Source organism: Coregonus clupeaformis, unplaced genomic scaffold (genome assembly GCF_020615455.1).
Source record: "Coregonus clupeaformis isolate EN_2021a unplaced genomic scaffold, ASM2061545v1 scaf0128, whole genome shotgun sequence".
NCBI classification, from domain to species: Eukaryota; Metazoa; Chordata; class Actinopteri; order Salmoniformes; family Salmonidae; genus Coregonus; species Coregonus clupeaformis.
In genome coordinates this window covers 170,462-182,640 of record NW_025533583.1, presented here as the reverse complement: position 1 = coordinate 182,640, position 12,179 = coordinate 170,462, and the positions used below count along the sequence as shown (strand labels likewise).

At 44.7% G+C, this 12,179-nt stretch overlaps 1 protein-coding gene across 11 annotated transcripts in view; it reads right to left on the bottom strand.

Moving 5' to 3' along the window:
• Nucleotides 1-2,009: 2,009 nt before the first annotated feature.
• The window catches only part of LOC121576350 (C2 domain-containing protein 5-like), a 79,634-nt gene continuing 69,464 nt past the window's right edge, over nucleotides 2,010-12,179 (bottom strand). For 3 of the 11 annotated variants that reach the window (XM_045213613.1, XM_045213614.1, XM_045213615.1), the window contains 13 exons: nucleotides 11,920-12,106; nucleotides 11,643-11,807; nucleotides 10,249-10,389; nucleotides 10,069-10,132; nucleotides 9,913-9,974; nucleotides 9,713-9,811; nucleotides 9,499-9,588; nucleotides 9,259-9,319; nucleotides 9,009-9,101; nucleotides 7,945-8,382; nucleotides 5,093-5,289; nucleotides 3,366-3,512; nucleotides 2,010-3,168 (listed from right to left, as the gene is read on the bottom strand). In XM_045213613.1, coding sequence (XP_045069548.1) covers nucleotides 3,043-3,168; nucleotides 3,366-3,512; nucleotides 5,093-5,289; nucleotides 7,945-8,382; nucleotides 9,009-9,101; nucleotides 9,259-9,319; nucleotides 9,499-9,588; nucleotides 9,713-9,811; nucleotides 9,913-9,974; nucleotides 10,069-10,132; nucleotides 10,249-10,389; nucleotides 11,643-11,807; nucleotides 11,920-12,106 — 1,870 coding nt within the window. In that variant the 3' untranslated portion in view covers nucleotides 2,010-3,042. Of the gene's footprint in view, nucleotides 3,169-3,365; nucleotides 3,513-5,092; nucleotides 5,290-7,914; nucleotides 8,383-9,008; nucleotides 9,102-9,258; nucleotides 9,320-9,498; nucleotides 9,589-9,712; nucleotides 9,812-9,912; nucleotides 9,975-10,068; nucleotides 10,133-10,248; nucleotides 10,390-11,500; nucleotides 11,546-11,642; nucleotides 11,808-11,919; nucleotides 12,107-12,179 lie in introns of all 11 variants that reach the window. The other 8 variants (XM_045213608.1, XM_045213607.1, XM_045213611.1 and 5 more) reach the window with 6 other exon arrangements.

The window sequence follows — 12,179 nt, the reverse complement described above, 5'->3', positions numbered from 1 at the left end:
AGTTTGCCTACCCATGTGAGAGACGCAGACTCGGTCTCAACCTTTAAGTCTTTACTGAAGACTTATCTCTTCAGTAGGTCATATGATTGAGTGTAGTCTGGCCCAGGAGTGTGAAGGTGAACGGAAAGGCTCTGGAGCAACGAACAGCCCTTGCTGTCTCTGCCAGGCCGGTTCCCCTCTCTCCACTGGGGTTCTCTGCCTCTAACCCTGTTACAGGGGCTGAGTCACTGGCTTGCTGGTGCTCTTTCATGCCGTCCCTAGGAGGGGTGCGTCACTTGAGTGGGGTTGAGTTACTGACGTGATCTTCCTGTCTGGGTTGGCGCCCCCCTTGGTTTGTGCTGTGGTGGAGACCTCTGTGGGCTATACTCGGCCTTGTCTCAGGATTGTAAGTTGGTGGTTGAGGATATCCCTCTGGTGGTGCGGGGGCTGTGCTTTGGCAGAGTGGGTGGGGTTATATCCTTCCTGTTTGGCCCTGTCCGGGGTTTCTTCGGATGGGGCCACAGTGTCTCCGGACCGCTCCTGTCTCAGCCTCCAGTATTTATGCTGCAGTAGTTTATGTGTCGGGGGGCTGGGGTTAGTTGGTTATACCTGGAGTACTTCTCCTGTCTTATCCAGTGTCCTGTGTGAATTTAAGTATGCTCTCTCTAATTCTCTCGTTCTCTCTTTCTCTCTGAGAACCTGAGCCCTAGGACCATACTTCAGGACTACCGGGCATGCTGACACCTTGCTGTCCCCAGTCCGCCTGGCCTTGCTGCTATTCCAGTTTCAACTGTTCTGCCTGCGGTTACGAAACCCCTACCTGTCCCAGACCTGCTGTTTTCAACTCTTAATGATCGGCTATGAAAAGCCAACTGAGAGACCTGAGCCCTAGGACCATACGTCGGGACTACTGGCCGTGGTGACTCCTTGCTGTCCCCAGTCCGCCTGGCCTTGCTGCTATTCCAGTTTCAACTGTTCTGCCTGCGGTTATGGAACCCCTACCTGTCCCAGACCTGCTGTTTTCAACTCTTAATGATCGGCTATGAAAAGCCAACTGAGATTTATTCCTGATTATTATTTGACCATGCTTGTCACTTATGAACATTTTTGAACATCTTGGCATGGTTCTGTTATAATCTCCACCCGGCACAGCCAGAAGAGGACTGGCCACCCCTCATAGCCTGGTTCCTCTCTAGGTTTCTTCCTAGGTTTTGGCCTTTCTAGGGAGTTTTTCCTAGCCACCGTGCTTCTACACCTGCATTACTAGCTGTTTGGGGTTTTAGGCTGGGTTTCTGTACAGCACTTCGAGATATTAGCTGATGTAAGAAGGGCTATATAAAATAAAATTGATTGATAGTCAAACTTTACATCGATGGTCTGCACATGCGCAGTTCGGCGCGAGACAACCGTTCGACGATGACGTGTTTCTGCGCATGCGCTTAGCTAGCTAACGTCACTATGATATCGCCTACAAGCGTGATCGGGGATTTCGATTGGAGACGCAGTTTCTGCTTATCTCCATACTGTACTGTCTTAGCCCTAAATCACGTAGCTCTGGTCCTGAGCTTGACGTTATACGTGCGGCCTCAAACGCCATGGACCAGAGCTACCCTCAATCGAGAAGATTTAATGTACCCCAGGATAACTTGTCTTTCCTCGTTTACAAATTAATCATAATTTCAATGCAATGTTATCTGCTTTGACATTGAGGCAGGACCAGGCACTGGCAGGCTGTTTTTCACTGTATCAAATCACATTTTATTAATCACATGCATCGTAAACAACAGGTGTAGACTAACAGTGAAATAGTTACTTGCAGGCCCTTCCCAACAATGCAAAGAGAAAGAAAATAGAAAAATAATAGAAAAGTAGTAACACATAATAAACAATAATATATACAAAATGAGTAGCGATAATATATACATTTACGTCATTTAGCAGACGCTCTTATCCAGAGCGACTTATGGGGTGCCAGCACTGAGTCGATGTGCAGAGGCATGAGGCAATTGAGGCAGATATGCACCTATAACTAGGAATAAGGTAACTAGTCAACAGGACTAGTTTAGTTTATTGTGAAGGACTGATTATCTCAGGCAACGAGCAAACAGACAGTCATGGCAATAATAGATACATGCAGACACTAAGCAACACAACCTATGTATGTATGTACATTCAAGTCTTACAGCAAAAGAGACAGGTTATATTAATTAACAGTAGAACAGATCACCGTACCCTTACTTCTCTTATACCGTATAAATCAAACTTCCAGGATTTCATTAGACATGCAAAATTAGACTCCACAAATATCATTTTACATTATAAAAATACTCAAATCTGATAGTAGAGCACATTTACACAAACAAAAGTGGCATATAAACAATGAACAAAAATGTGTCATCGCAATTAGTTTGTTTTCCAGCATTTACATGATTGTTAAAGACAGGAGAGTTCAGTAGTATGGAGACCTGGAAGGCTGCAGTCAGGACAGCCAGGAGTATGGCAGGAGGCTGTCCACAGGGTGGGTGTGTGTGTGTGTGTGTGTGTGTGTATGTGTGTGTGTGTTGGCCAAAAAATAGTCTGACAGACAATTAAAATACTTTTATTTCTACAATCTCTATCATGGCCATCTACAGTAGTTACTACCCTGTACTGAGTATGGTACTCTCTAACATGGTCATCTAGTAACTTCCCTGTCCTCTCTCCCATGGCTGTCCACTAATGAATACCCTGTCCACTCTAGCATGGCTGGCTAGTGACTGCTGAGACTGGATGGAGAAGGATCGGTCTTTTAGCTGCATAAAGCTTCACCATGTTTTGGAATGTCTATAATATCACAAACAGACAGAGAGACAGCGACATGACAGACTGCCTCTCTAAATGGCTTCTGTAGAGAACCTCAATGGACAATTAAGAGACAATTTCTCCATTACCTCTGCGTGTTTGTTTGCATGTGTAACTTTTGGGGTCTTACCTAACCTTATGACGTCCATCTGTTTAAGGCAGACACAAATCCCGATTATTTGGATGGCTAGACTCAAGTGTGTGTGTGTGTGTGTGTGTGTGTCATGTGGTCCCATCAGCCCCAGTGCTGCTGGTCTGTCTGCTGGTCAACAGAGGGGGTATGGCCTCTTGGTCTGATTCTCTGATGAAGATAACAGCATCACCACTAACATTAATCAGACACTGAGCCTAGAGAGAGAGAGAGAGAGAGAGAGAGAGAGAGAGAGAGAGAAAGAGAGAGAATGAATGACGGAGAGAGTGAGAAAGAGAGCGAGGACAGACATGAGGTTCTTTAACCTGTTGGTTCTTTGAGAATATCTTGTAATGCTATAGGCCTCCAGTTCTTTAACTAACAGAGCAAATTAACAGTGTGTGTGTTTTTGTACCTGGTTCTTGTTGGGGTTTTCCATGAAGACACACTCCTTCATGCTGTATGACACTAAGGCGTTGCCCCCCAGAGCTGCAACATGGGCACGGACCATGGCAAACACCTCCGCTATGAAGGAATGGAGGAACCCACTTACACCCCCCTCCTAACACACACACACACACACACACACACACACACACACAGGTAAATATGCTAACCATTTCTCAAATGACTGCCTCGCCTGGTTCACCAACTACTTCTCAGATAGAGTTCAATGTGTCAAATCGGAGAGCCTGTTGTCTGGACCTCTGGCAGTCTCTATGGGGGTGCCACAGGGTTCAATTCTCGGGCCGACTCTATTCTCTGTGTATATCAATGATGTTGCTCTTGCTGCTGGTGACGCTCGGATCCACCTCTATGCGGATGACACCATTTTGTATACATCTGGCCCTTCATTGGACACTGTTAACAAACCTCCAAATGAGCTTCAACGCCATACAACACTCCTTCCGTAGCCTCCAACTGCTCTTAAACACTAGTAAAACTAAATGCATGCTCTTCAACCGAACGCTGCTTGCACCCGCCCACCCGACTAGAATCACTACTCTCGGCGGGTCTGACCTAGAGTATGTGGACAACTACAAATACCTAGGTGTCTGGTTAGACTGTAAACTCTCCTTCCAAACTCACATTAAACATCTCCAATCCAAAGTTAAATCTAGAATCGGCTTCCTATTTCGCAACAAAGCCTCCTTCACTCATGCTGCCAAACATACCCTCGTAAAACTGACTATCCTACCGATCCTTGACTTCGGCGATGTGATTTACAAAATAGCCTCCAACACTCTACTCAGCAAATTGGATGTAGTCTATCACAGTGCCATCCGTTTTGTCACCAAAGCCCCATATACTACCCACCATTGTGACCTGTACGCTCTTGTTGGCTGGCCCTCACTACATATTCGTCGCCAAACCCACTGGCTCCAGGTCATCTATAAATCATTGCTAGGCAAACCCCAGTCTTATCTTAGCTCACTGGTCACCATAGCAACACCCACCCCTAGTCTGCGCTCCTGCAGGTATATCTCACTGGTCATCCCCAAAGCCAACACCTCCTTTGGCCGCCATTCCTTCCAGTTCTCTGCTGCCAATGACTGGAACGAACTGCAAAAATCTCTGAAGCTGGAGACTCTCATCTCCCTCACTAACTTTAAGTATCAGTTGTCAGAGCACCTTACCGATCACTGCACCTGTACACAGCCCATCTGTAATTAGCCCACCCAACTACCTCATCCCCATATTGTTATTTATTTTGCTAATTTGCACCCCAGTATCTCTATTTGCACATAATCTTTTGCACATCTATCATTCCAGTGTTAATATGAAATTGTAACTATTTTGCACTATGGCCAATTTATTGCCTTACCTCCATAATTTACTACATTCGCACACACTGTATATATATTTTCTGTTGTATTTTTGACATTATGTTTTGTTTACCCCATATGTAACTCTGTGTTGTTGTTTTTATCGCACTGCTTTGCTTTATCTTGGCCAGGTCGCAGTTGTAAATGAGAACTTGTTCTCAACTGGCTTACCTGGTTAAATAATGGTGAAATATATATATATATTTTTTATCACTGCTATGAGCGAGCAGAGGAACAGACTACGCACACCTCATTTCCTATTCATCTCTGATGACACCTTCAGGAATCTATCACACAAACGTGTGTGTGAGTGTACCTCTCGTAGTGATGTGGTCTCCCTAATGAAGAACATGTTGATGATTCCCAAGTATTTCACAATGCGCGTCCCGGGAAGGAAGGACAGAGGAGTCATCTTCACCACGGTAACAGGGGCACTGCACGGCAACGACCTGGTGGAGCGTAGAGACCGGGACCGCCCCTCTGGGAGAGGACTGCAGCGCTCTGAAGACGAGACTGGAGGAGGGGTGGTGGGGGAGAGAAAGGGAGCGAGAGAGAAAAAAAGAAAGGGATGGATGGAGATAACAAACTCAGCCTTTAGATGGCGCTACAAAGAATAGCAGACATGAGCTATGAGCTGGAAGAAAATCGATGCAGTGTGTGTGTGTAATTTGAATATGAACTATAAGCGGTGTGTGTATGTGAGTGTGTGTGTGCGCAGTAAGGCAGCATGGTGCCAGTATAATCACAGTGATGAAAGCGTGAGCTGCCATGTAGTGACAGACAGATAAACAGCCATACAGCCTCCGCAGACAGACAGACTGGCCAGACCTCAGCCACATGTGTGCGTGCGTATGTATTTATAGTGCCTTCAGAAAGTATTCATACCCCTTAACTTATTCCACATTTTGTTGTGTTACAGCCTGAATTCAAAATGGATTAAATAAAAAAGAATTCTCACCCATCTACACACAATACCCCATAATGGCAAAGTGAAAACATGTTTTTTAGAAATGTTTGCAAATGTATTGAAAATGATATACATAAATCTAATTTGCATAAGTATTCAGACCCCTTTGCTATGACACTCCAAATTGAGCTCAAGTGCATCCAATTTCCTTTGATTATCCTTCAGATGTCACTACAACTTGTGGCCAATTCAATTGTTTGGACACGATTTAGAAAGAAACACCTGTCTATATAAGGTCCCCAGTTGACAGTGCATGTCAGAGCAGAAACTACACCATGAAGTCCAACGAACTGTCCATAGATCTCCGAGACAGAATTGTGATGAGCCATATATCTGGGGAAGGGTATAAAACAATTTCAGTGTTGAATGTGTCAAAGAGCACAGTGGTCTCCATCGTTGGGAGATGTAAAAAATATGGAACTACCCAGACTCTGCCTAGAGCTGGCCGTCCGACCAAACTGAGCAACTGGTCAGGTAGGTGACCAAGAACCAAATTACCACTCTGACAGAACTAAAGTTCCTTGGCTGAGATGGGAGAACCTGACAGAAGGACAACAGTCTCTACAGCACTTCACCAATCTGGGTTTTATGGGAGAGTAGCCAGATGGAAGCCACTCCTGAGAAAAAGGCACGACAGCACGCCTGGAGTTTGCAAAAAAGCATGTGAAAGACTGAGATCATAAGGCAAAGCATGTGAAAGACTGAGATCATAAGGCAAAAGATGTGGTTTGACGAGACAAATGTAACTCTGAGGTGAATGCAAAGTGCTTTGTCTGGAGAAAGCCAGGCACAGCTCATCACCTGTCGAACACCATCCCTACCGTGAAGCATGGTGGTGGCATCATGCTATGGGGATGCTTCTTAGTGGCAGGGACTGGGAGACTGGTAAGGATAGAGGGAATAATGAATGGAGCCAAATACAGGCAAGACCTTGAGAACCTGCTTCAGCATGCAAACGACCTTAGACTGGGGCAAAGATTTAAATTCCAACAGGACAATGACCCCAAGCATACAACCAAAGCAACGCTGCAATGGCTTCAGAACAAGAATGTGAAAGTCCTTGAGTGGCCCAGGCAAAGCCCAGACTTGAATCCCATTGGAAATCTGTGGAGACTTGAAGATTGCTGTTCACCGCCGCTCCCCATGTAATTTATGAGAGCTTGAGAAAGTATGCAAGGAAGAATTTGATTAAATCCCCAAATTCAGATGTGCAAAGCTGATACAGACATACCCAAGACGACTCAAAGCTGTAATCGCCGCCAGAGGTGCTTCTGCAAAGTATTGACTCAGGGGTGTGACTACTTGTGTAAATTAGATATTTCTGTATTTCATTTTCAATAAATTTGCTAACATTTCTAAAAACATGTTTTCACTTTGTCATTATGGGGTATTGTGTGTAGATGGGTGAGAAAAACATTTCATACACTTTGAATTCAGACTAACAACAAAATGTGGAATAAGTTAAGGGGTAAGAATACTTTCTGAAGGCACTGTACCTATGTGTGAGAACGAGTCCCCATGTGCGTTTGTTTGAATTAGCGTGTGTGTATATGATCGATACAAAACAGAAACAGAAGGCAGTCTGCTAAGCAGAATGATTGAATCAAGACAGAGTGTGAAAGATGTTCCATCTAGTAACATAGTGAATGATGCTTCAATCAGACCAGGAACCTTCACAGACAATTTGAACAACATTATGTCTGCATCTCAAATCACTCCCCAGTTAGAGCATTACACAGGGATCTGCCATATGGCTCTGATCCAAAATAGTGCATTATAAAGGGAATAGGGTGTGATTTGAGATGTGTCGTGTCATTTAAACCCAGTTAATTATGCTCAGTTATCATCACAGTTTATGACAGTTAATTTACGTAGCGCAGAAATATCAAACTGCATTTCCCCCAGTTGCCAGCTTTAGTGAGATATTTTTAGTGCGGTTTAAGCGGGTTTTAAGATCCTCTTTGATGTTTACTTCCTCCATGTCGGTCACTATTGCGACAGAGTCAGAGGTTATACACTGGCTGTTGGTGGGCTAACCCTCTGAGGGGTGGAGCTTCAACTTTCACACTCTAGCTAATCAGCTGGTGCATGATCTGCGACGCTCCACCACCCAGCGGGGAGGGATGTGTATATTTGTTTGTGTGCGCGCGCGCGCGTGTGTGTGTGTGTACCAGAGTGTGCTAGCAACTGTGTCCTCCTACTTGTCTTAACTGATCCTCGTCTTATGGTGTGAGCTTTCAGCCTAAGCAGCTCTAGCCAGGTGCTGCATCTGTCTGCAAAGGAACCGTAATCAACCGAGGGAGCTGGAGAAAAATACACACACACACACACCGCATACATGCACACACACACACAAACAGAGAGAGAGAACACAACATCCACACCGCATATATGCGCGTGCGCACACAAGTACCGAAAACCGCATACACACAACATAACATAATGCATAATACAGACACACATAAAGAAAAGAACATGGGACAAAAAAATACAATAAATAAAGGATGAGGTTGGGGGCGGAGCAGGAGAACAAAAGGATGAGAACTTAAAACAGGACCGTGGTAGCCATGGCAGCCGGGAGGGGGTGGGATGGGGCTTACCTCGAGACGAGGAGTGGACCATGACACTCTCAGGAACACCTGTCGACATACACACACCATGATCCACTGCCAGACACACCCACAGGTGTTGACTCTTCAGTCCTCAGCAAGATACAACACACAGTATCTGAATACCTTACAGACACTTCCTTTCCTACGTTCTATTCCTTTGTCCTACTACCTGGTCCTATATCCACATCTTGTTCCCTAGTCCTAAATCCCATCTCCTAGTCTTGGTTGATATGGAGGAGGTGGAGGGCAGCCGTTTTGGTTGAACCCCTGCTCTCTTTCCAGACCAATGAAGAACAGGATTGTTTCTCTTCTAGACATCAAAATGCTATTACTCCACTTCGCTCTAGATACACAGACAGGGCTGCAGGTCTAAAATACCTGAGAGAGGATTTACCTGGTTATACAGTCACAGTATTTACCTGGTCATACAGTCTCAGGTGGTAAATTCATGCTTAACAACCACCACGGAACACATTGAAAAAGACAGAGAATAGAACACTATGGTTAAGGGAGTTTCAAGGGGTGAGAGATTACAGGCAGTTAGAGGATTTCTGATGTTTTGTCTGCTGAGGGATGGTTATTGGAGGATAAAGGTTAGGCGGTTGTGAGTGGTTAGGGTTAGAGGGTATAAGGAGTAAGGTGTGGTGGTGTACCTGAAGGTTTGGCTGTAGGCTGGTTGTTGGAGGACGTTGACTCTCCACACAGCTCCATAGAAAACTGTAGCTGCTCCTCATTCTCACCACTCCCTGGAAAACAAACAAACAAACACACACAGAGTTCAATCTCTTTCACCACTCAACCCACCAGAGTGCACCAACTCAAGTAGAGGGTCTTATCTCTCCAGCTCTCCATAACTCCAGAACCTTCTCTAAGCCCTGACATATAGCCTTTAAGAATACTGACCCTTGGTGACTGCCTGCTGAGTCTCCTTGTCAAAACTCATGGCTACGGCTGTCACCGCCACCTGGAAGGGAGAGGGGGAGAGAAAACGGGAGAAGGTATGTGAGAAAATGAAACTATCTTTACCTTGTTGCTATCATTTAATGACACAAATGTAAGAAAAAGACACTGACAAAAATTGAGTTAAGAAAGATGGACAAGATAGGAGAGGTGTGCTCAGGTATGTACAGCATGTCCTCTCACCTGTATGAGTTCTTCCTCTGGTACGGCTACAGTGAAGTTGAGATGGCATAGACAGCAGGGGATCATGGAACGCAGCTTAAAGTATAGACTCTACACACACAGACAAATAAAAAGCAGACAGTTCAATTTAATATGGAAGTTATAGATTAAGTAGATTAAGTAAGAGGAACAACAACGCTTGACCCATGCTTCCCTCTTGTGTGTATGGTCTTACTTTGAGCAAGTTCTCACAGAGGTCAGTGAAGATCTTGTTTAGGCCCTGGTTGGTCAGATTGGCATTACTGAGTCTGTAGACCCGGACAGACGTAAACATCTTGGGAGGAACAGAAGAGAACAATATATTATAAATCGCACAATAACCTGTAGTACAGTAGTAGTAGTGGTAGTAGTATTGTTTCAGTGTGCGAGTCTAACCTGTAGTCCTGAAGTCCAGTTGTAAATCCCAGGCATGACCTCCGTGTTACAGCTGTAGAACCCTGGAGAGAGACAGACAGATGGATGGATATGGTGAAAGAGCAGAGCCGAATTGAAAATATAATTTATAGTAGAACAGTGTGCGTGTGTGTATACCTGCAGGTATGGGGGCATCAGTGAGTAGGGATTGGATGTCCTCTACTGCATCAGTGTCATCAATCTTAAGACAGAAGAAGAAATGCATTAACACACCGCATCCAATACTATGACCACACACTACAATTTACACATCCAACATAACACACCCTACAGTACAGGACACCCAGCCAGCCATACCTCCAGTACGAAGGCATCCTTCTTGCCGTGGGAAAGGTCTAGTTCTGACAGCTCGTCTGAACTCTCAGAGGTAGACCTGAACAGTCTGCTGGACCGCTGTCTGTCAGGGATAGGAGACCCCACCACCTCCTCAATACACTCCTACAACAACAGCAATAACAACAACACAACAATACATGTAAACGTGTGTCTGTGTGTTTCTGACCAACCCTGTCCGGGTTTTGAGCCGCTGAGTTAGTCACAGTCCCATAGAAACACCATCAGTCCAAACCACACAATAAGTAGCTACTTCCATATCACATCCAATTCACCCACACCCAATATAGCGCTATCATCAGAGTAGGTTTTTATATTAGTTAATAGCACACACACACAATTTAGTAGAGGGAGGGAAAGTGAGAGGACTCTTTTCAGGGGTCGAGTTAACGCAGGATTTAGCTTTTTTCAAGCAGAAAAGGAAAGACAAAACGCAGAAAAAATATCTTGCTGCATTTTGTAAATGCAGATCTAAAATGCTTCTTATTGTAAATTCTGCTTGGCTTCAGTCAGGGTTTGCTCAAAATTATTAATGTAAAAGGACTAATTTCATGCTTCAGTTTCACTTTTCCACTCGGATGAAATATCTTTGCTCTAGTCATTGGATCACCAGACAGAGCTCTGACTGATGTGTAGGCTACTTTTCTCAGGTACTTTTCTCCGGTAGCAAGTTAAAATGCAAACAAAACATTAGGAAATGCAGCTGGCTACATTCTTTCTATGATAAACATTTTTGCTAAAAATACCTTGCTTATTGATTGTAAGCTAATTTACTGATGTTTGGATGCTAGCCAAATAGCATTACACTGCTGTTGTCATCTGATAAACTATTTTCTGCCAAATTTGTTGCACTAATGTATTTTGTGTTAAGAAAAACTACAGTTGCACGCCCCTTGGAAATGCATGAGCATACTAGCTGTGTTCTTGAGTGTACCATCATAGAGCTCTGATTCTAGACTGTACTTACACAGAGTTGTGATTCTAGAGTGTACGCATTTACTATAGAGCAGTGATTCTGGACTGTACTCATACAGCTGTAATTGTAGGACTACTCATATTGTGATTTTAGTGTATTGTACTCATATAGATGTTTAATTCTTGAGAGGCTATTGTACTCATACAGAGCTGTGATTCTAGAGGGTGTTGCACTCATAGAGAGCTATGATTAATAGAGAGGGTAGTGTGGCATGCATCACTAATTGGGCATGCTCAGTACCGTATTCAGGCTGGTGAATGCCTCAGGGTCCAACGTAAATAACTTCTTAACAACCAGAGAAAGATACAGAGAGGAGATAACTATCACCTTCATATTTACACAGAATTACAGCTACACACATATGGCTGTGTGTGTGTCTCACCGGGGGGTGTATGTTGTAGAGCTCCTTGTTCTTGGCGATGGTGTCATTGATGCGTTTCTGCATGGTGGAGATGTGTTGGTCGTAGCTCAGGTCACTGGGGGTCTTACTAGCTATCTGGATACCACCTGGAGCTGGCAGCGCTGACAAGTACACGCCTGTTGCAGACTGGACACACACACACACACGTCAGAGAGAGGGACACACACACACTTGTCAGATACACACCTTGTAGAAGACTCGAGGAGAGGTAGGCACGCACACAAGCACACAGACTTACAGCTAGTCCCAGGAGCATGTTTTCTCCCACACTGATCTGAATGCGGAGTCCAAACAGAGCGTTCATGGAGCGCAGCTTGAGTTTGTTCATCAGCTGGGTGTGGAGCTCATACTCCATGAAGGGGAGGAGGTTAGAGATGGCTGTAGCGTTCACCTCCCCTTGGGCCTTCTTCTTCGTACGACACAACCTGTAATATAACACAATTTTATACACCTCCCTGGGCCACCTTCTTCGTAGGAAACAGTTTGGAGGAACAACAT